This window comes from Tachypleus tridentatus, chromosome 2 (assembly GCF_004210375.1).
Source record: "Tachypleus tridentatus isolate NWPU-2018 chromosome 2, ASM421037v1, whole genome shotgun sequence".
In the NCBI taxonomy this organism is placed as follows: domain Eukaryota; kingdom Metazoa; phylum Arthropoda; class Merostomata; order Xiphosura; family Limulidae; genus Tachypleus; species Tachypleus tridentatus.
The window spans coordinates 128,148,351-128,173,715 of record NC_134826.1 but is presented as its reverse complement, the minus strand read 5'-3'; the positions used below and the strand labels follow the sequence as shown (position 1 = coordinate 128,173,715).

General features: G+C 34.3%; 1 protein-coding gene across 2 annotated transcripts in view; it reads right to left on the bottom strand.

Moving 5' to 3' along the window:
• The window catches only part of LOC143245075 (uncharacterized), a 93,968-nt gene that overhangs the window by 23,025 nt on the left and 45,578 nt on the right, over nucleotides 1-25,365 (bottom strand). The window contains exons 4-16 of one of the 2 annotated variants that reach the window (XM_076490898.1): nucleotides 24,064-24,383; nucleotides 21,259-21,418; nucleotides 20,784-21,092; nucleotides 20,254-20,496; nucleotides 19,550-19,660; nucleotides 18,689-18,961; nucleotides 16,742-16,774; nucleotides 13,098-13,391; nucleotides 12,655-12,867; nucleotides 9,938-10,117; nucleotides 7,065-7,352; nucleotides 3,477-3,758; nucleotides 2,700-2,909 (exon numbers count right to left, since the gene is read on the bottom strand). In XM_076490898.1, coding sequence (XP_076347013.1) covers nucleotides 2,700-2,909; nucleotides 3,477-3,758; nucleotides 7,065-7,352; nucleotides 9,938-10,117; nucleotides 12,655-12,867; nucleotides 13,098-13,391; nucleotides 16,742-16,774; nucleotides 18,689-18,961; nucleotides 19,550-19,660; nucleotides 20,254-20,496; nucleotides 20,784-21,092; nucleotides 21,259-21,418; nucleotides 24,064-24,383 — 2,916 coding nt within the window. The remainder of the gene's footprint in view (nucleotides 1-2,699; nucleotides 2,910-3,476; nucleotides 3,759-7,064; nucleotides 7,353-9,937; nucleotides 10,118-12,654; nucleotides 12,868-13,097; nucleotides 13,392-16,741; nucleotides 16,775-18,688; nucleotides 18,962-19,549; nucleotides 19,661-20,253; nucleotides 20,497-20,783; nucleotides 21,093-21,258; nucleotides 21,419-24,063; nucleotides 24,384-25,365) is intronic. The other variant, XM_076490899.1, reaches the window with a different exon arrangement.

Genomic DNA, 25,365 nt, shown 5'->3' with positions numbered 1-25,365 from the left:
AGAAAGCGTTTTGATTATAGGAATTGGGTCTTTTTTGCTTTCTTTGAGAGGACGAATAAAACCCATAACAAATATAGTTGACAGTTATTTTTGCTAATCATGTCAACCACATAATGTTGCATTTCAACCATGAACGAGTTCATTCAAGAATATTTTGTAACAATCGATTTTCTGTACTATCCAAAATTCTTTCAAAGAGAACGACATCGGTCTCAGCCATCTTTTATGGTCAGAATAATCAGGGCCAGGCATGGCTACGTGGTTAAAACACTCGACTCGCAATCGGAGGGTCGCAAATTCGAATCCTCGTCACACCAAACATGCTCGCCCTTTCAGCAGTGGAGGCGTTATAATGTTATGGTCAATCTCGCTATTCGTTTGTAAAATAGTAAACCAAGAGTTGGCGGTGGATGGTGATGATAAGCTGCCTTCCCTCTAGTCTTACACTGCTAAATTAGGGACGGCTAGCGCGGATAGCCCTCGAGTAGCTTTGTGCGAAATTCAAAAAACAAACAAACAATATAATCATCGGATCTCAATACGATTAAGGACCTTTGGGTTGTTGCATTTATCGCAGTTAATTTCCGACACTCCTTGAACCAGCTGCAGAAAGTATTCCGACGAACTAGCTACGACATTAGGTTGGGAACAGTAATTCGACATCTTTATGGAGTCTACGCTACTTCGATACACTGGCTACAATAGAACAAGACATTAGTACGGCATCTTATTGAAGCTTTGCGGTTTCGACAAAATGGCCACAATAGAACGACAAATAAGTCAGCATTTTATGAAGTCCACGTTACGCCAAACCCACACTGTTATTACGACGGAAAGATGATCATCGTGACAGTAAATAAAGACCAACCACGCTATGAAGTTAAACTTATTTTTGTTTATATCTGACCCATAAATCACATCTACGTGATAACTACAAACTCACATGATTCGAAATGTACATAAACAGATTGTTATCATGTGCCAACCATTAACTTCACCTTTTCTTGAGTGAAGTTGAATCACAGCACAAGCTCCAACTTGAATCAACTTCATAGCTGAAAAGAAAACTGAGTCGGATCCTTACGAAATATTGGAAAAGACCCAGACATGAGTTATTGCACGTGAAAGGTTTACAATCTCTCAGTAAGGTTAAATACGAGTTGAAAATAGTGATTCTAAAATAAATGGAATGTATTTTAGTCACAAAAACAAGTTCTTTTGTATATTTTACTCTTTACGTTTAGAGTAATATGAATAAATAAAAATATGAAAAGATATTTCAGTTTGTGTATCATTATTAATGGCAATTAGTCCTTGACGAAAAACTAGTATTTTAATATAAATTTAAATTATAATGCAAAGCTACCTATACAAACGTTTTGAACTCATAGAGTAGGAGGAAGGCAGCTAGCCAACAGCACCCTCCGCTAAGTTTTGAACTACTCTTGTCTGACCACCCACGGTCCGAGTTTTTGAAGCCACGGAACATGAACAATTAAGTGTCGGATTTACAATCCTAGTACTAATCAATAGGCCACGGAACACGAACAATTAAGTGTCGGATTCACAATCTTAGCAGTAATCAATAGGCCACGGAACACGAACAATTAAATGTCGGATTCACAATTCTAGAACTAACTCATCAATATGCCACGGAACACGAACAATTAAGTGTCGGATTCACAATCCTAGAACTAACTCATCAATAGGTCACGGAACACGAACAATTAAGTGTCGGGTTCACAATCCTAGTACTAATAAATAGGCCACGGAACACGAACAATTAATTGTCGGATTCACAATCCTAGAACTAATCAATAGGCCACGGAACACGAACAATTAAGCGTCGGATTCACAATCCTAGTACTAATCAATAGGCCACGGAACACGAACAATTAAGTGTCGGATTCACAATCTTAGCAGTAATCAATAGGCCACGGAACACGAACAATTAAATGTCGGATTCACAATTCTAGAACTAACTCATCAATATGCCACGGAACACGAACAATTAAGTGTCGGGTTCACAATCCTAGTACTAATAAATAGGCCACGGAACACGAACAATTAATTGTCGGATTCACAATCCTAGAACTAATCAATAGGCCACGGAACACGAACAATTAAGCGTCGGATTCACAATCCTAGAACTAATCAATAGGCCACGGAACACGAACAATTAAATGTCGGATTCACAATCCTAGAACTAACTCATCAATATGCCACGGAACACGAACAATTAAGTGTCGGATTCACAGTCCTAGTACTAACTCATCAATATGCCATGGAACACGAACAATTAAGTGTAGGATTCACAATCCTAGAACTAACTCATCAATAGGCCACGGAACACGAACAATTAAGTGTCGGATTCACAATCCTAGAACTAACTCATCAATAGGTCACAGAACACGAACAATTAAGTGTCGGGTTCACAATCCTAGAACTAATCAGTAGGCCACGGAACACGAACAATTAAGTTTCGGATTCACAGTCCACTAATCAACAGGCCATTCTTGTTCCGTTATAATATCGATTTTGTGTTTCTAGTGTGTTGTAACTATAATAATTGTTAACACGTTTCATATAAAATGAATGAACATAAGATTTGTATAAACAACGTTTAATAAAATATCTTCCTGTTATTGAAAAAATAGTAAAGAACTGGCTTGTTTGAAGATTTCTTAAATACGACGTACAAACTTTTAACGGGTTAACCCATACTCCCGTTCCTGAAAAAGCCGTGTGAAGTTCGTTAAAAACTGGCTTCCCGTCATTAACCTCAATACCAGCGAGTTCGGCTCCTTGCTTTTCACATGATGACATTGCATCACTTTGAGATGTGCCGTTTAATTCGCTCCAACTACAGTATTGTCCATTCTGATATTGTCCTTCATCACAAGAGGGCACTGAAACATTAATATATATATATGAAACTGAGAAGTATTAAAACAGATTTTAGCCTTAAGACGACACAGAACCATTGATTGTTTTAAATTTTTGCTAATGAGAATTAATTATAAGTAATAAACTTTAAAATATCTACATCAGGTATAAACGAAAGTTTAAAATAATGACTGCTGAAAATGCAAATATTACACAAAAACAAAAATATTAAACTAAACAAACAACTGTAAAATTACTAGAAAGCTAACGGTTTTCTGTATCTACAAGTTAATGTACAGAACCATTTCCTTAAAAATTCTTAATATATTATTATGGTAAACCGAAATAACTTTGAAAGTAAAATGCTCCATGTGTTTAGTCATTTATTTTTCAAAACAGAAACCACGAAAATGTTGCTATGTAACCCTTTTAACAAATTATTTTATTTTTTCCTTCGTTACAAATCTGAGGGTTGCTATAAATTCACTTACACTTCGTTCAGGAACTAGTGATCAATCTTATAAAACGATTTTCCAATGTTTGTAGTCCAGGTAACAACTAAATATTAAACTAATCAGTAACTGACTTACTAGCTACAAAGTGCATGATTTGTTGCCAGGGGTCTCCTGCCGATGTGTCTAAAGTTCGTAGTGTAACACTGTAATTTTTGCCGGGAGTCAAACCAGTAAAAGTAATGTTGTTAGCTGGTCCTTCTATTGTTCTCACAGCCTTTAATTCTCCAGTTGTCTCGTTTATTTCAGAGAAAGTTAATTGTATATTTTCGTTTCCCCTGTCTCTTGCGATAAAAATTGTTCCATTAAACGTTACAACGCCATCTCCAGAAATCTTGTATATTACAGGAGTGCTGGGATCTAAAAGTTAAAATATGTCTGAAAACAAGTGCTTTCGTAGTTAACTAACACTTTTTTCTTACCTCTCTTTTTTTGCGAAACAATAATGATTGTTATATAAAAACATCGATCAAGTTTTAATTTAGTGTAAAAAATAAGTCCTGCTTCTATCAGTTAAAGAATAATTAGCTTATTGTTTATAGAAATTAATTAACTAAGTTAACATTTGAAAAGCAATCTTACTGAGGAGGGCATTAAGTTTCTAAACCGAGACTCAAATTTTCAAACAAGTTATTTTCATTCTATGAAACTGTAGCCTATTACTAAGCTTCTGATTGTCTACATTCATAATAAATTGAACATAACTAACAATTATTTAAATTCCGCAAATAACTGCAAAGCAAGAGAAACAGTTCCTACTCCAATTTTAACGAATATAAAAATAACAACAAAGTAATGACTGTTTGAATTTCTCGCAAAGCTACACGAGGGCAATCTGCGTTAGTCGTCCCTAATTTAGCAGTGTAAGACTAGAGGGAAGGCAACTAGTCATCATCACCCATCGCCAACTCTTGGGCTAATCTTTTACCGACGAATAGTAGGATTGACCATCACATTATAACGTCCCTGCGGCTGAAAAGGTGAGCATGTTTGGTGTGACAAGGATTCGAACCCGCGACCCTCGGATTATGAGTCGAGTGCCTTAACCACTTGGCCATGCCAGGTCGTGTTGCTATGAAATAACAGTATTTGTGTTAACTGATCAATATTTATTTTTTAACAACGGATATATATCTTTGGAATCTTATGGCTTTTGAATACCAGTTACATTCAAATAACAAGGAAATATTAGCTTGTTAAACTTTATCAGGCAAAACACTGATTTTTTTTACAAGATCAAGAAAGATAAAATAAATTGATAATTCGGCAGCTTCTACTAGTCCTTTCGCGATGGGTTATGTGCCAAAAGCCACGTCATCACGTATGTTGACTTGCATTCAAAATTTTATTGAACTACGACCTTATGAATTTATGTCAATAAGTTTGAAAGCAAATTGTAGATTATAATTCAAACTTTAAGAAATTAACTCCTACATAATATTAACTTAAAAGTAAACATTAAAAAAACACACCTAAATATAGATTTAGTGAGTCACGGGGTATGTTGAATGCAGCACTGTTTAATGTTATGTGTTTGTGATGTTAAAATATTAAGTCTATAGTTTCATACAATTTAGGAGCTCAAAGTACCAATATTAATAAGCTAGAATATAAAATAAGAAACTAATATCTTTTTATTTTCCTGAGATATAACTTATGTACTGAATCAAACACAATGGCCACGTTCACCTCTTTCAATTTTAGAAACGATCACTTACATATTCTTAATGTAATATATAATAAGCTAATAACCAATTGAGAGCTCAGAATGTACCCTTAGTGTTTCTCTCAGCCATTTTAATCTATGAAAAGGCTACCCATGTTCTTTCAAACCGAGATTTCAAAGAGGTAAGTTGTGTCTTTAATCTGCCTGAAGTTTCATATTTTTATTGGAACTAAATGCAGCTCAGTTACTAAGCTTATTAAATTACAGTGAAGTTCTGTGGTATCAGTAAAATTACTTATGATTCTTTTTGTTATTCAACTGTATATATATAAAACCTAAATAAAATTTTGTTTGATATTCTCCACGTGCGAAATTATAAAAGGCTTAGCAACCTATGTCCAGCAGCATCCGAGTTCGAAGGTCGTAGCGAGAAAAAATAATTGTTAGCTTTACTTCTTTATTTATTGTTCTATATTTTAAGATAAATAAGTTTAATGATTCAGTTCTAGATATTTATAATCTATTTACATATATAATGTATAATAATTGAAATTTGACTCTATATAACAAAATACTAGTTCACTCAAAAAACAGCCAAGACAGATAAGACTAAAGGTCAGTTTTACATCGTTGAATACGTAACATGAGTGCACGTGCACCACGTCATTGAAAGTTGTAAAATGTTAGCAAGGCATGCCTGGAAGGTCAATATAATAAAAAATAATAAATGTATATATGTGTGTGTGTGCAAATATATAGCGTTATATAGACTCAAGCTACTTAGACTAAACACCTGTATTTTCGTGTCGTGATATGTAATCATTCTACAACGAAAAAAAGCATAATTTATATTTATTTTCTAATTTTTATGATGGTTACGAAGTTGGTCAAGTGTTTTTTGTTTTGTTTTTTTGGAATTTCGCACAAAGCTACTCGAGGGCTATCTGTGCTAGCCGTCCCTAATTTAGCAGTGTAAGACTAGAGGGAAGGCAGCTAGTCATCACCACCCACCGCCAACTTTTGGGCTACTCTTTTACCAATGAAAAGTGGGATTAACCGTCACATTATAACGCCCCCACAGCTGGGAGGTCGAGCACGTTTAGCGCGACGCGGGCGCAAACCCGCGACCCTCGGATTACGAGTCGCGCGCCTTACGCGCTTGGCCATGCCGGGGCGGTTGGTCAACTGACAGAACCCAACATAGTTAGAGTATAGAAAATAACAAAATATAAAGTCTTACTGAAAACAAATATTTGAAATTTAATTTGGAAGTTTTGGAAATTAAGCAAGAAATATTTGAGATTTTTAGGACGAAGATACTTTTCTTAATCTTAATATGAAATTATTTTGTAAAAAAAAAAATTTTACCGAGATTAGTAGGGAAACAGACTCGATATTTTCACAAACAAATATTTAACAAAAACATTTTATTTAAAAAAATTTGATTTTCATTACAAAATACTTGCAATCTTTGCTAAAAGTCTACCAAATTGTGTGAAAATACACATGCTGTATCAAACCTTATAGTGCAAATACTTAACATGTGTAAATGTTAAGACAAAGTCGTGTATTTTCTACCGAGAGCGTCTAAAAGCGCAAAGTAGAAACGTTCGTAGTGATAAACACATATAAAAGGTGTTAAAACTTGTGACGAATTCCATTTCAACAGTCAAAATAAACTGTTAATCTCAAGCTTTAATAAAAGAACAAAACTGATCGGTAGCCTGTTGGTTCAGTAAGTCATACATAAATTTGTTAAATTATTCAGAGTTTAGAGCGCCCAAGAAAACTTTGAAACTTGCTCAGAAAACACAAATTATCAACTGAAAATCTCTGTTTAAGTACTACAGCTCTAATAGGATAAAGACAGAAATAAAAAGATTATTAAAACAATCTTAATACAACCTTTTTGTAAAATGACATTTTAAGGTAGCGGCAAAAGAAAATACAGCGTACTGAGGTAACATACGTCGAATAAATTAATTAATATTTTCTCGTACCTGTCATTATACTCTCTTTATGTTCAGCTACAGTTGTTAACGATGTCATGTTCAGATATGCTTTTATTTTCACCGTGTATTTTGTGAATTCCTTCAGGGGCGATAACTGACGAAAGTTATTGCTGGTTTCGTCTTCTATCTTTACACAAGATGTCGTCTCATCTCCTTCACAAACAGATACTTCGTAGCAGGACGGTATCCACAAATTATCAGGGTCGCTCCAGCTCACGTTTATTGTTGTCGGTGACGTTACTTGAAGTGATATCTCTTCAGGTGGAGCCACCAAAGCTGATTCGATGTTTATTTGTTAGTATATTATTTCAAATGCATTCTTCGTAGCCAAGCAAACAATTACAAATATGTGTATTACTTTTAGTGTTAAAATATCTTTATCACACATTCTCCTGAACACTTAACTCACTTATAGAACGTTATAAAAACAGAGAGAGAGACTCAAGTGCAGTAGTTTTCCAAATAAACAGTAATGGAATCATTACTGTTTCTTACCTTTTTCCTAATATAATCTTAAAAATCAAATAAATACTTAATAGAAATAGTGATAATCAGACTATGAAAGCAAATACATACACTAACACAATCCACAAAAGGTTATCTATAATAATTTTACAGATCCATAAGAGGCTTAAACTGGATTATGAACAAGTTTTTAGTTCATCTCATATTCAACGATCAGAGTTCATGTTCAGTTTCTCTCTGCCTTTTCACAGCTGAAGACGTAATGACATCTTTTAATTAAGAGTTTGTTTTCTTAGCTTAATGCCAGGAAAACAAGCTCTAAACCAAACGATGTAATTCAGGGAAAAAACTAAAGTTAGACACATCACGATCGTTTGTACAAACTTTGGTAAAGGTACTGGTGTTGTAGGGTTTAGTGGTACTGTGCTCTTTTATTTGACTGTAGAAACTTCTAGTGGCTGATCCAATATATCCCTGATTGCATCTAGGACAAGTGAACTAACATACCAGCAGCGAGGTATTCAATGATTGTTATTTGTTAATAAAGTTGAACAGCCTTTTTAACTTAGACTCTGTTTTAAAGATACGATTTATCTTAACTTCTCAACAAAGCCGTTTGAAAATTTTCTTTTTAACAGTGTAGCAAGTAGAATCCAAGCATAGTAACACTAAAGTAAGTTTTTTAAAACATCTACCATAACAACAGGTCGTGACGAAAGAAATTTATTCTAAGTATTCTACTTCAACAAGGTTTTGGTTTTGTTATTCTGTTGATTTTCAACAGTAAAATGTATATTGTTTAAGAACTTAAGAAATTCGTTAACATGCTCCACACTGTTAAAAACTACAAAAGTGTCGTCAACACATCTCCTGTTATACGCACTTAAAACGTTCAGTGAAAGTTTAGCAATGTTGGAGCCTAAAACCACGCCATTCATTTCTTGATATATTTTATTTTTAAAATATAGAATGTGATTGTTCGTCAAAAAATGTACAAAACCTTTCTTTTATTCTGGGCTGTATTGATTCCACTGTATAGTACTTATATATCTTCACGCTAATGAAGACATTTTGCCGCTGGGCTGTATAGATTACACTGTATACTACTTATATACCTCCATGCTAAAGAAGACATTTTACTACTGGGCTGTATTGATTAAACTATATAGTTAACTTTTATATCTCCACGCTAATGAAGACATCCCGCTACTAACTGTGCTTTTGTGATATAACACAGTATTCTACGTACAAACTGATTTATGCAACATAACAATATCACCTTCGGGAAGGTAACCTTTTCATGGTTCATCAATACTTCTTACAGTAATCAAATTATATTATCTCTTATGGATTTACAGTGTAACATTTTCCTAAAAAATTAGGTATATCTCCCAATGTGGCAAGACATTTTATTACCAGGTTATTTACGCATAGCGGAATGTGACATTCAACGACAAGCTTTTTTCCACAGTTATGTTTTTAAAACATGACATTCAACGATAAGATGAGTTATTTGGAGTATAGCAGAAGTATTTCTCGTCAGTTTATGTCTATGTATCATAACATGACATTCAATAATTAGCTGAGGTATTTAGAGTGCATGGAGAAGTATTTTTCGTCAATTTATGTCTTTGTATCATAACATGACATTCAACAATAAGCTGAGGTATTTAGAGTGCATGGAGAAGTATTTTTTGTCAATTTATGTCCTCATGTTATATCATGACATTCAACAATAAGCAGAACTATTTAGAGTAAAGAAAGAAGTATTTTTCGTCAGCTTAGTATTTTTCGTCGGTTTATGTCTTTATATTATATCACGACATTCAACAATAAGCTGAGCTCCTTGAATGTAGCTAGATGTAAGTAACTCCACCCCAATTGAAAATCCCCCGAACACCGTCAACTTCAGTTTTTTATGAAACAAAACTTCGTCCACGTGACTAAATGACATGTTTATAGTTAAAATGAGGAATAATTTCATCTTCACTTTCCATAGGCTATCGGGATTGTTTAAAATTGCCTGCGTGTCTATATTACTGCTGACCATTTATTTACACCATCACAATACGTCTCCATGCTAAGGTGAGAATAGGCCATCTGAGTATACGTACCAGTTAGAAATATGAATAATACCAATTAAGCTGGCTACACAGTTAGAGCTATCATGGAATATATTAGAGAGTAATATAGAACATGGTTACTATCGACTGATCCTGTTACAGAAAAATGGATAATACATACAGTATTAACCTATTACAGTTGAAGACAACGACACTATAAAAATAACTTTTATGAACTAGCTAGATCATATTCACACCCTTGTCACCAACTAAGAACTTCACAATATATATTAAAAGTATGATTCTCACTTGAAGTTTATGTGAATAATCTACCTTGTTGTTGGAATTTACATATTCCAATTAATTCTTTGTCACAGGTGTCACCGCTGATCTTCAGACTTCCGGACTCCTGGAAAGCTTTCAGACAGGACTCGGATCCAGCAGTGATACCGGAAGACCTAGCCATTGGAAAGTAAGTCATGGGACTTCCATCGCTCCAGGGTTCGCCTGATGCTGTAATTATAAAGCCACTTGAAAGTATATTTCCTTTGTTGTAGCTATGGAACAATAACAAGCCTTGCATAAGAGCGAGCCAATCTTTCATGAAGACGAGAAATCCACTTGAAGTAAAAATGTATTCTCAACACCGAGCTGGTAATATGAATAACACCAGTTAAGCTTTTTTTGTTTTGATACCCATATCAGCCCTCTCGAGTCAATCTCTCTTACCTTTTGAGTTGATACTCAGTAAAAGGTAATGACAGTTTCATTTAAGAAACTGTAAAGTATCTTGACCGTCAATTCTAGGGTCAGACAAACATTAACATAAAATTAATCGTTAATATTTCAAATTATAGTGTTATCTTTTTGTCAGAGTTTTAACAAAGCCTGTGTTATATAAAATAGTAATGTATTTTTCTTACACTGTTCTGAACCATAGTGGACAAATCGGCTTTAAAATGTAGCACGACAATATCATTTTAAAAATTAAGTTTCGAAATTTTTGTACCAACTTTTTGTCATGCGTTCTGGTGATTAGACTCAAACTTTTCAAGTTAAGTGCTTTTTTCGGAACTTTTCCCAAAGCTATTAACGTTTTCTCGCGAACAATCATCGTTTTCAAAATTGGTCGACGTTTCCCAACTTTGTCAATTCATAAATCGGTTTCACATACTCACTTTTATGTAGAGTTTAGTCGCTAGCTCAAGATGATAATTGCAATCAAATATAATAAACTTATAGCAAGTTTATATTTTATAGCAAATTTGCTCTTTTTCTGGCGAAGCGCCATCTCAAGACTTAACTTGAGAAGTTTGAGTCTAATCACCAGAACGCATGACAAAAAGTTGGTACAAAAATTTCGAAACTTAATTTTAAAAAATTGTCCACAGTTTAAAGCCGATTTGTCCACTATGGTTCAGAACAGAAAATACATTACTATTTTATATAACAGAGGCTTTGTTAAAACTCTGACAGAAAGATAACACTATAATTTGAACACAACGACATATCTACAAACTTAAAAGTTAAAAACCAAGTTTCGATACCCACAGTAGACAGAGTACACATAACCCACGGTGCAGCTTAATTACAAATATTTTTCGACAAACTATATGTTTTATTGACAATTCCTATCAATAAAACATACTTTAAACCTTTCCTTTTCTTGTTATTATATTTTTATTTTATTTCAAGTTAAAATTTTGGAACGACCTAGCAAAATATGATTTTTGTAATTCTACATTATTTGGCTAGAGGGAGTGAATTACATAAATTTTAAAATGATGGTTTGTTTGTTTGCTTAGAAATAAGCATAAAGTTGCACAATGGACTATTTGGTTTCTAGCTGTGTGAATCGAAAGACGTACAGCTATGCTATTGGAGAGCTTAAAATAATAGACTAGAGAGAATGATCCAGTGTCAACTATTTACGCCTCAAATGCGCAGAGAACCTTTTCTATTAATAAGGCGGGTCGTAAACAACGATTCTTCAAACTTAGAGTCCGAGCACGATAGCTAATGAGCCATACCCGGCTCTAAAATACCCTGAAAACTGTTATGAAAAAATATATCTGACTGTAAAAATAAAGTTTTCTTCTGTAATTACAAATCTAAACGTATGAATTTATTGCACACATAAGTATTTCCAAAACGATCTTTAAAAAAAGACATGAGGTTGTTTTGTAAACGAATAGGAGTCGAAGTATTCTCCTTACATTCATCGTTTTTGAGAACTGGTTTGAATTGTCTACTCTGATGTTTTTATTTTTTAAAAGTTGTTGTTTTGAATTAAGCACAAAGCTACACAATGGGCTATATGTGCTCTGCCAACTACGGGTATCGAAACCCGATTTTAGCGTTGTAAGTCCGCAGACATGCCGCTGAGCCACTGGGGGAGGCTTTTAAAGAAAAGTTTGTTTGTTTGTTTCTTTTGTTTTTGAATTTCGCGCAAAGATACTCGTGAACTACCTGCACTAGCCGTCCATAATTTAGCAGTGTAAGACAGAGGGAAGGCAGCTAGTCATCACCACCCACCGCCAACTGTTGGGCTACTCTTTTACCAACGAATAGTTGGATTGACCATCACATTATAACGCCCCATGGCTAAAAGGGCGAGCATGTTTGACGCGACGGGGATGCAAACCCGTAACCCACAGATTAAAGTCGCACGTCTTAACCCCCCCCCCAAAAAAAAAAAAAGTACACTTGATATAAATAGGTTGATATTTGACTTTGAATTATAAAGTATAAAAAAATTGCTGTTTTTTATCTTGGTGAATTATGTAGTTAACCTTTGATAATCACAATGAACTTTAAATGCATAATTTCACGTGTTATATTAAAAGTTTAAGATTTGTTGTTTTGAATTAAGCACAAAGCTACACAATAGGTTACCTGTGCTCTGTTCACCACGAGTATCGAAACGCGGTTTTTAGCGTTGTAAGTCCGCAGACATACCGCTGAGCCACTGGGGGGGACGAAATTTAAGCTATTAAAAATACAAAACAACTAACACATTATGCGATTTAAAGTATTCGCATGATTCCTACCTGTGTTTGAGAGTTTACCACCTGTCCACAATGTTGCATCTTCAGAAGGAAACAATTCCAACAAAATTCTACTCTCATCTTCATCCCTTAAGCTAGTGAGGTGACCACCTTGTTTCTGACACGCAGCTTCAGCCTCTTCCCACGTCATTTCCGGTGTTAATAATTCGTATATTACATAGTTATCAGAATTCTGCACTACTTTGTCGGGTAATTCTGTTAAGATAAGAAATAAAATATATTTTCGTTTAATTTCTAACCCCACATTTTTATTATTTAAATATTAGTTTTTTAAACAAAACCTTGAATCCACATTACACAGTATCCTTAGAGCTATTTACGTTTCTAAAATCAAAATAATTAAAATTTTGGGTGTAAACTTTAGAAAACGTTTTCTTTACTTTTTAGTTTACAAACTAGTAAAAAAAAAAAAGAGTTACTCGTGCCTGTTTTTATAATAGTGTCTCCACAAGGATAAAGTTGATCAACAAATTTACATTGTAGACTGAATGAATATTCAGTGTTCAGGGCCACTGGTGAAAGTATGTATTCTGTCCCAGAGACATCAGGTATGGTTCGTATGTTAGTATCTTCTACGTTGTGCGACCAGGAAACTTGGTAAGAGTCAGCTGATCGTTGTGTCTGACCAACGGTCTTCAATAGAACTTCATCCCAATTCAGCTTGATTGCTCCTTTCCACATAACATAACCTTTTATAGGAACAGGGCTTAGCAATGCACCTGGAATAATAATTAGCATTTTTATTAAGAAAGAAAAGTATATTGAAAGTAAAGTATAATAAGATAAAAGTGGAAAAAAAATGTGTTCCATTCACTGTATGCACAGACTTCTCGTTTGTGTTTGATTTTGCGCAATGCTATGCGAGGGCTATCTGTGTTAATCGTTTCTAATTTTGAATGTGGCTATTAAACGCCACCTACCGCCAAGATGATTTTGGTTACTGTTGTCAGACCGAATAGTAGGATTTGACTATCGCTCTTACAATGCACCCACGATTTGAAATTTCATAAGGCCATTTTTCTTTCTTCGCGGTAATTAGACGCGAATTCTGGCCTCGCTTGATTCCACAGAGACTGACACAGAAAGAAATAAAGTTATATTTGGTAAAATAATGAAAAATGTATAAAAATGCAGAGAGAGAAAACCAATAGGCTAGATTATTCAAAATAATTCAACACACTGAAACGTCTCCCTTTAACTAAGCTGTAGGCTTGATGTCTTAAAACACTAAGATTTGGGGATCATTTTTCGCGGTGGACACAATATAGATTACTCACTGTCAAGCCTTGCACATAAACAAAATAATGATTGTTTGTTTTTGGAATTTCGCACAAAGCTACTCGAGGGCTATCTGTGCTAGCCGTCCCTAATTTAGCAGTGTAAGACTAGAGGGAAGGCAGCTAGTCATCACCACCCACCGCCAACTCTTGGGCTACTCTTTTACCAACGAATAGTGGGATTGACCGTCACTTATACGCCCCCACGGCTGGGAGGGCGAGCATGTTTAGGGCGACTCGGGCGCGAACCCGCGACCCTTGGAGTACGAGTATGAGGAAAAACGATATAGAAAAGAATACAGTGCGGTAGTTTTATGAAAGTAACAAAACACACATTGCAGATCGTAGAAAAAATATCTAATAGGGTAGTTTTTACATGTGAGAGAAATAATAATTCGTCTCGTTCAGATGATGTCATATTGGAATTGAGAGGGGACAATAGTCTCAGATAGGAACCACTTGTGGAATATAACAAATTTGGCTTCTTTAGGAATGTTTTCTCACAGAGGTGTAGGTGTTCAAAAACTGACATACAATATGTTTCACTAATATTAGAAAACTCACCACTCCATCTAAACAAGAAAGTCAAATCGAAGATTTCCATTCCTTAAAAATGAAATTTTTGTATCGCAACTGTGTTTCTTTCTCTCTTTTTCTAGTGTAGCTTACAAAGTCATAATTTATCACACTTGGCACTACACTACATTAAGATCACCAGAAGAACAATTTAAGAAAACGTTCCATTGGTGGATTATAGGGTGTTATGAAATTATCTCGCTTGACACTATACTACGTTAAGATGAAGCGAAGAGCAACTCATAAGAACGTTCCATTGGTATATTATAGGGTGTTATGAAATTATCTCACTTTACACTATAATACGTTAAGATGAAGCGAAGAGCAAATCATAAGAACGTTCCATTGGTAGATTATAGGGTGTTATGAAATTATCTCACTTAGCACTATACTACGTTAAGATGAAGCAAAGAGAGAGTTAAGAAAACGTTCTCTTGGTGGATTATGGGGTATTATGAAAGTGTTATCACACTTTTCACTATACTACGATGAGAATGTCCGAAGAAAAAGTTAAAAGAACCTTCTACCGTTTGATGCTAAAGTCACAACGAAATTGTATCTAAGCTGGTATTTTCTAAACTTATTTCATGTGCCAAAAAAAAACTGTTTATAAAACTAAAATTACCTACCTATAAACTTTGCTATTCTTCATTATTACATCCTTGTAGTTACTATATCAAAGTACAATGTATTTAACTGACATAAAATAGTTTAACCTTAATCGATTAACTGTTAAACACAGCTTGCCTCAGCCAGGTTAACCAGTTACAGTTTTTCATCTAATAAAGTCCGATCATACGCTATGCTCTCATATTTTCATGGTAAATCTAACTAGTATCAACTTTTTCCCTAAAATATTTTGTTTATTTCTTTTTGTTAAGCATAAAACTACACAATGGGCTACCTGTGCTCTGCCCACCATGACTAATGAAACCTGGTTTTTAGCGTTATAGTCCTTCAGACTTACTTCTGACCCACTGGAAATGACCTTCTAAAAATATACCCTGAACGAGATTAAAAGCAGAATTATTTTGGTTCATTCAGTACTGTGTAAATTGACGTAGGGTTAACTCATAACGTCACCTCATGATTTCTTTGTTTATTGTCAAGCACAAAACTACACAAGGGGCTATCTATGCTGTAGTCACTACGGATATCGAAACTAGATTTTTAGTGATATATAACGCGTGGGGACTTGCCGCTGTGCCACTGAGAGTAGAATGGTTAGTTTGGAAGAATGGCTAAAACTGTTGAAATGCTGATAATAAATGTATTTCTAATAGTAGATTGTATTCGGCACCTTTTTTGTGTATCAACTACTAAGCGTCTACTAAATATCTACGAACCAGCTAAATCCTGAATGAGAGAAAAACCTATGTTTATTGTTATAAGGTACTCTATTGTAGGGCAGGCTCTTTTGGATTAGTTCTTCAGAAAATAAAGCAAAATTAAGTTCACGTAGTGACAATAAATTAATCTATTTGCTCTTTAACGTTTGCTATAGTGATATTAACTCTGTAGAACTTACTTGAAAAACTTCCTGGCTGCTTAGCTCGAAATTATCACACCTCTCTCACGTTAATCGATACCAAGTTAATTAAATAACTCACTTTTTCAAGGCCCGGCATAGCCAGGTGGTTAAGGGGTCGCGGGGTCGAATGTCCGTCACACTAAACACGCTCGCCCTTTCAGCCGTGGGGCGATATAATGTGACGGTCAATCCCACTATTCGTTGGTAAAAGAGTAGCTCAAGAGTTGGCGATGGGTGGTGATTACTAGCTACCTTCCATCTAGTCTTACACTGCTAACGTAGAGACGGTTAGCGCAGGTAACCCTTGCGTAGCTTTGCACGAAATTCAAAAACAAACAAATTCACTTTTTCGATATTTAGTTCATTGATTCTGTTATTTTTATCGAACTCTTATTTATATATAGTGCAAGAAGTTTCTAGATTCGACAAAAGTCCGAACTGCCTAGATATCGCATCATGAACTCTCTGGAAAAACACACATCTAATTAAAATATTTAAAATATAGTTTGCTATAATATATATATATATTATTTAACGTAGTTAAAGCAACCTGAAAACGACGTTAAAATAAATCTAGTTAAATCTCGAACAAAACATGTCTTGAATGTTCTTAAAACTAGAGGGCGTAGATTATGGTATTGATGGCTGGTCTTTTCACACAAAATTATATTAATTCAACACTCACCGTAAGCCACTGAAGCGCCTGAGGTATGCTGTACTAAAATATAAAATAAAAAATGTAATTATTATTATTATTTGAATCATACATAAATAAAGTAGCGTGCAATGAAATAACACAAAAAATTCTCAAAGTGTAACAATAAATAACTTAACAAGTTTATATAGATTCAAGTGTGACGCTTTCCCAAACTTGTAAATATCCATTTTATTCTGTTTCGATTTTTTTCTCTCAACTTTTTATCACATCACCAAACTTTATTTGAGAAATAACATGAATACACAGAGCACTTACATAGAATTCGTAGGTCTTTAAATTTTTATACGCGGTATATTTTGATTTGTAGTTCTAAAGACGCATTTGCAACGTCCCAGTCATGAATATTTTTCATTTAATTGTAAAAACAACTAGAAACTCAACACAAATTAAGCGTGATTTGAATGCTCAATCTATACATATTCACATTCTGGTGTTTCATGATTTTATTTTCCCCATAAGTTATTAGTGTTACGTTAAAGAATTATAACAAAAATACCAGATGAATTTATATTCTCGTGCTGTTCCATTACAGATATTAACTACTTCAACTTACTAACTCCCGAAAGGAGAAGGCGATTAAACGATCGTGTTTTCTAACAATAAATAACCCTAACTTTGTTTTGAGTGATGCTTTGTCCAAGTAATCTAATCGCACGTAACGCCTGCATATGTATGTATCCTATATCGTGACTTTACGTGGCTGTAAAGTCAAAATAGCCATTAAGCATAAGACAATTTATGCATATGTTCTATTATAGTATATATATCTATAACTGAGAAAGAGACGTGGGCTCCAGTGAAGCTCTTTAAAAATACATAAGTTTGTCAAAAGTCCAACATGTTCTAAAACTCTAGAAACTTCTGTGAGCACGTAACCAAAATCATTGTGAAGGGAATGACTTAAACTTGAAATATTTTTATCAATATGAAACATTCTAAACACTACAAAAGCACAACATTTATGGTTGGCAAAATTAATACAGAGTTTACTACGTCGTATTAAAACAATTTTTAAGCATCAACGCGTCTTTATAGTCCATGTCGCCAAGTTCGGTCATGCGCAGTCTGACAGTGATGCACCCTGACAATAACTCTGCAGCATTATTTGCGACGTAAAAATTCCTGCTCTAAGGCTGTGATGTTAAAAGTACACATACTCCTCACTGCAATGTTTCTGTTAGCCATGTACTACATGAAGCCGAAGGTTTCCCAGCGCTCAATTATATTGAAATCATAGGTGATTTTCAGGGTGTGCCTTCGTGTGAAATACCATGAATAATTGTTTCATTCTCTAGCTGCTTTAGGTATGCAACAGTTTAACAGATATATCATGGAAGAAACTTGGGAACACGCGACTTGTTTACTTTTTAAGATACAGATCAAACGATGTTGCATATTCTTTTCTGGGCACGTGATCGGTTTTTGTCACTGATCTTTGTTTTCATGGACTCTCACCTGTTACAAGACGCCGCACTTTCCTTGTTACTGTTGGGTTACGAGCTGTTACAGGGTGTTGATCCATATAGATTTGATTTCCAGTAGCATTCGGTATAAGAGGTGTTTCCGTTTCAGGAATTCTGTATTCCCAATTTAAATATGTCATTGTCATTATATAATCTAAATGCCTGAATATTGTGCGTCGCAAAACACTGCTACATACCTCTCCCAAAAACGATCAGTTTTCTATCAGAATATAGTTCTGATACATTCCGTGTTACCACAACTTTACATCAGTTGTGATTATTAAGCGACGACTACCTGAGTTGTATATTCGAAATCGTTTTAATATAACATTCTCAACCCTATACATTCTAAAGTTAATATTATTTTATTTCTTTCACGAATAAATAACGATTCAAAATATACTGAAAAATTAAATCCAAAACACAAGTATAATTAAAAAAAAAAACTTACTTAAGGTAAAATGAATGCCTTGTCCTCTGGCTCTTACGTTTTCGGAAGGAAATATCGTTAGAGTGTATTTTGTCTTTGGTTTTAATTGCACTATATCAAAATTATCTGTCTCGGCACTGACAGATAAAGTTTTTGCCTCACTAGCGCCCTCGGCCTGAATATGTGCTTGAACGGTTTTCGTTTTCCAGCCATTACCACTGTAAGACCATTGTACTCGTACAGCGCTATTGTTCAGAGCTTCCACAGTAGTGACTATTATTTCTGCTCCAACACCTGCTTCCAACGGTACCAAGAAACTAAGTTGTAGGTTAGCCAAACTGAATATGAGAAAACTATTTCAAATATATATATATATATATATTGCTCTATTTAGTTCCGTTACTGGATTGTTAAAACATTTTTGGAATGATTTTTTACCTGCATTGTACAAAGAATGGTAGACCTTTAGACGATACTTTATGACGTCACTACACAGTCGCGTATTTTTGCATTTATTCTTATTTTTACTTAGTATCGTGTTTTTCTAAAGAATTTCCAGTTAAACAATGTATGCTCTCAATTTAAATTTTTATTTTTAGAAATATTAAAATATCCTTGTAGTTACTACGCTATCTATTAACTATATTAACATACAAAGTCGTCACAAATCGCACTTGACATATTATGTGATTGGAAACACCATTTTTCCTTTTTATTAATTCCAGCTACTACTTTCATGCCCATAGATAATTACAATTTTGAAACAATTTTATTTCGAAAATCACATACGTTATAATTTACAAAATACAGAAGTAGAAATTGAATTTAGCATACGAAATAAAAGTATTAGACAGTATTTGAATAAGAGTCTTACCAACCTACCTGAGCTCTGTCGAACACATATAGAAGGACTAAAGGTATTATTACAGAAAGTTGTAACTGATTCGAGTTCAGTTCGGTTTTCTCGTTTCTTCACTAACTTGCAACACGTTTCTGGAATAAAACCCACACATATTAAATATCAACAACATACCAACTCATTATTTTGCAGGTTTTAATGTCTTAAACATCAAACTTTAAATGTTTGTGGTACATTTAAACTAGTTTCTGTTTCCGTATGTCGTAGTTACATATTAACCATTAATTTTTTGTGTAATAAGACAGAACAACATATTTATAATACATATAATGTTACTTATGTTTCCAAACGTTTTAAATGTGCCTAACACTTAACCAGAATCAACCAATTCCTAATCATTTCAATTAACTGACGGGTGCCAATTACTCTTTTCCATTTCATGAAATGATTTTCAAATACGGCAAGAATAAAAAGAGTGAGATAAACCTAACTGAACGTTAATTCATCTTTATTATCATACGTATTGGAGTGAAGAGACTTAGACTAGCTAATATACTAATATTAGCGACATTATAACTGAATTATTATGTCAAAAGTTTTTTTTAGTTTTTTTTAAAGAGGTCATATTTTATTTTTTTATAAATTGGATAATATTAACAATACACTGATTACAGGTATAATTACTACTAGAATCTGTCTTTAGTATTGTTTTATTATTATTGTTTACCTGTACCTTCTTCTACTTCGCAATCATTATCAATCAACCAGAAGTTCTCTGTGGTGTCTTTAATAATATCAGATAAGATAAAACTCTGTACTTCATAACTGGACGTATTCCCTAGTTCTCCTAATTGTAGATTCGTGTCTATTTCGAGACAAGAATTTGCAGCTTGTCCAGCAGAAGTCGTTGTTTTGATTAACTGGAAACACTGATTTTGGAAATTTAGCCATCCTTCTTTACAAGGAAGATCTACGTTGAAAGATACAAACAAATTAATGATGTAAATGTTATTTTTTTTTTCACATCATTGCATCTAGACCCCATTAAAGCAGTTTACGTCTGTTTTAAATACAATAACTCTTGTGTCATAACTTTTAGTTTCAAATTCGCAACCTTTCATCTAAAAGTTGTATAATTAAGTTAGTTGAAACTTTCTTATTTTCACTTTGTATATTCCAGCCAATAAACGTTCTTTTGGGTTCATACAAAATACAATATCTAGTTTACGTACACGTTCGCGTTGAGAGACAACTTACAAGCAGTGATTTCTGTGGAACGACATGAGATATTAATGTCATTCATTACACAAATCAGGGATATGTTGTACGTTGCACCCAACAACGTATTCTCTGCCAAAACTTCTCTAGTGGTGGATGAAATATTTCTGGTCATGGAGCTGTTTTCAGAATTGTAATATGTTACGTATGTCTCGGGTCGCAAGTAACTGACAATCGTCTGGGTAGAAGCTGGGTCAAGAACAGTGACAACGGACGGTAGGTTCCACTTGACATGGATTTGACCTTCTGGTGTTGTTGCAGCTTCTAAATCAGTCGAAGGTATGATCCCTGTAGAACAAAGTAGAATATGTTGTTTTTATTATGGAAAAATTGCAATCATTTTTATTTATTATGTAAATAAAGTCATTGAATTTCGTTTTCAAAATATCGTGTTTACTCTTTTGAGGATCCATTATTAAAAGTGTAAATATTAATCAAAAAATTTTCCTCTTACCAATTGTGCAACCGTAGACCTCTATTCTTAAGCAAACCGTGTCACCGCCTGACAGTTGTAATGTGACACTAAGACGCACATACCGTGCCAGCTCCACCTGGAGACCAGTATGGTGATACATAATATCATCGGTGGTAGTGTTTTTGTCTGTGAAGAAATACTAAAGCGAAAAAAATAACTTGTAAGCTTCTTGACTGGCATGAATCAAATTCGTTCAGTCACATCTTCATGAATAGCTTTTAATGTAGGACAAATTCAAGTTTCGAGAACTTATCTCTAAATATATATACGTATTATACAATTTGATTATCAGAATGTATGATGAAAGAAAACATAGAATTATCTCACTATAAAGATGATAAATTATGTATGCGTGTGTTAGCATTTTTCAGCTACTGTTGGCTGGTTCCGGTATCACAATTTTTGTATGGTAACTGAATAATGTCCACAGTGTACATGGGCTAGTTTGTCTCAGGATTTTTTTTTCTTGAGAAGGGATCAAAATATGCTAAATAAGCACGGTTTCCATTTTTTTGCACATTTTTTTTTTGCTTTGAATTTATAGAGACAGAGTATGTAATGAGGTAAGTCGGTGTTTAGTACCAAAAAAAAGGAATGTGGAACATTATTTATCGCTGTCTTTTGCACAGTTTTTGCTTCCTTAGCTAATATAAGTAATATCATAGATAGAGAATTTTCAACATGAATTTATAACTTATGAATGTTACGAATCAAAATTTCGGCTACCAACAACGTAAACATTTATGATATGGACAAGCGAAAGAGCAAACTGCAAAACGTGGTGAACCCAAAATCTGTGTTAAAAATGCAGGGAAAGTGTCCTTTGTATGTAGTAAATTCTTAACTTCCAAGTTGTCCCTAATTCAGCCGTGTAAGACTAGAAAGAACACAGCTAGTCGCCACCACCTACCACAAACTCATAGGCTACTATTTTACCAACGAACCGTAACATTATGAAGCCCTCGCAGCTTAAAGATTTGTTTGTTTTTGAATTTCGCGCAAAGCTACTCGAGGGCTATCTGCGCTAGCCGTCCGTAATTTATCAGTGTAAGACTAGAGGGAAGGCAGCTAGTCATCACCACCCACCGCCAACTCTTGGGCTACTCTTTTACCAACGAATAGTGGGATTGACCGTCACATTATAACGTCCCCACGGCTGAAAGGGCGAGCATGTTTGGTGCGACGGGATGCGAACCCGCGACCCTCAGATTACGAGTCGCACGCCTTAACCCACCTGGCCATGCCGGGCCTCGCAGCTTAAAGGACGAGCATGTTTGGTGTGACGATGATTCGTGTCCCCGACCCTCAGATTACGAGTCGAACGCCCTAACCACCAAGCCATGCTAGGCCATTCTCCAAGAAATTGGATCTATAGATACTACCACACGTGTAAATGTTTAGTTTTTTTCATAGCGTCACATTTGCCTTACCACAGATTTTTAATAAACAAGAACTTCGGATTAGTGACATTTGTGAATGTTAAGATTTATCTTAATTTGGTACTAATATGCAATCATGATTGAATGAATCAGAATCAAGTTTACTAAATAAGAAAACGATTAAACGAATATATATGTATTTTAATTTATGTGCGTTTTTTTTTTTTTTAAGCGATGTTCATGTCAGTAGTATCGAAACACGAATTTTAGCGTTGTAAGTCCTCGAACATACCGCTCTGACACTTGGGACAAATGTATATGCGAACATTTAAAAATATTTCATTTTACTTCCATAACAATGTTTTCTCTTATTTCGTAACAGACGACTATTATTTTTTATCTTGAACACGCCTATGTTATTACATATATAGTAAGAATGGTTCAGATATTTCAAATCGTTCTTACTCTAAGAAGACCATAACTATTAAGCGTACTGTTGCTGTGAACGTGCTTTGTATTCACCACGAGAAAATCCTATAAAATGAATACTTTTCACTGTGTTATACGTCCAACTTATCTACTTTTGGTTAACTTGTGCTCAGTATTACTGGTGAGGAGTGGAATTCTCCAAAACTAGTATAACTTAAAAACACACGTTGACCAAAGTGGAAATTGAAATGAATTTCCCTTGACTTACACGTCGAGATTAAACACATTCTGGAATACTAAGTTTGTCCATTATAAACGCATAACTGACTTGAAAGTGAATCAAAACAACGCAAACCTCTTTTCGCGATTGGATTAGACACTAACGTGAACTCTTTAATTTCCCCCTCAAGAAGATTAATGATAAACCCTAATAAGTAAGATAAGCACAAATAAAAAAATATATACTTCCGAAACATTTATTCCTATTACTGCAGTTAGTTTTATCTTCCAATGATAAGATCTACCAATCCACGACGGCGACGATTCTAACATACTAAAACCAGAGCTATCAATTCTCTATACCATTTCCCAACTACTCGTAGTGGGCACAGCGTAGACAGCCCCTGTGTAGCTTTGTGGTTAACAACAAACAACTAATTCTTACTGCCATACATGAACAGATATCGTAACCAATGACCAAATGCACATCACTCATATTGCTAATTTGAAACTTATTTTAAACGATAATCGTGACTTTTGTTTCGCAGTTAACTCCGTAAAAATATAATAAATATACATATACATATATATATTATAATAATAAACATATTTTAAGTAATGTCGTTATTATTTTCTCGTTATTTGTAAAAAAAACAAAAACTATTAAAGTTTCCAAGTTAAATATAACTAACGAGCTACTAAATATCTACACTGGGAAATCTATATAAATTAGTCAGGAAGAACATGTTTCACTGACCACTTGTCCATTGTTATAGTCAGTCCAAGTTACATTGTCACGACTGTGAGAAAGGAGAAAGCCAATAATGTGGGTATAGTTCTTTGGAAACACAGATTCTGGTGGACCCTGCGTAGAAAAGCCGCTGACAAAGTGATCCGAACCTAAGTCAATGGTTAGAATAGCATACTTTGACAGGATGTTTAATTTTGTCACACACCATGATCCATTCACGTTATTCAATCTTCCGCTAGATGGCGTAGAATCACTGACCGTTGAAGTGACAGAAGAATCTGGCAAATCACCAGACTCCATCCCTAACGCCAGATTACAAGCATCACCTGTTGGAGAGGAATAAAATGAGTTATAGATATATAAATGCTTTTATGTAAACATATGTATGAATTGAAACATTTTAAATGTATATTAAATTTTCAGATTTTATTAATTTAATACATATCCCCTACTTGATAGAATATTATTTAAACAAAACGTTTGTTTAAACAGTGCCAAATTAATTAAGCAAGTTTAACCGAAGAGTTATATTTAATCTTACATAGTTAATATTTTCCTTCTAGCAAATAAGCCAGACAAACATTATTTCAATATAATTAAGTCTGTATAGCAACATGAGTAGCATACGAATTAGTTTGTAAGTTCTTTGTTAATCGTGAAGGGTTTACCTAAGATGGATGACAAACTGATAGATACATAAACGGAGAGACAAATACAATTATATATATAACTGGATGGATAGATAGAAAGATATATAGATAGGTGTATTTGATTATACGTCATACTATTTCAGACGCAAAAATAAACTCTTTTAAATGATAGAACATACAGTATCCAAACGAAAAACATAACAACTTTAGTTGTTTGTGATTACGTCGTTGCTGGCTTATCTTAAGCATGGTTCATTTGAGAAAACTTATGAAATGGAGAAATCATTCTTGTTGACAGTTTACTTTTAACTAGCAGGAGACGTTTCATATAAGATAAAAAAATTAATCTCACATGGTCTTTGTTTGTTTGTTCAAAGACTAAAGAAGTAAAAGACATAAAGCCTTATGTTACGGTATAGTATTCAGTGAGCATTATTTTGTAATGAAGTATCACTGAATATTACGTTGCAGTAAAGTAATATCTAACTTTATTTTAGGGTATAGTATCGATAAAATACGTAGCAGTATAGTACCGCTGAAGATAGCGTTGTTAACTAGTAGAGGACATTTTATATAAATTAAAACTGTAATCACGCGTGGTGCTTGTTTGTTACGAACCACGAAGCTATACAATGGGTAATTTGTGTTCTGCCCACCG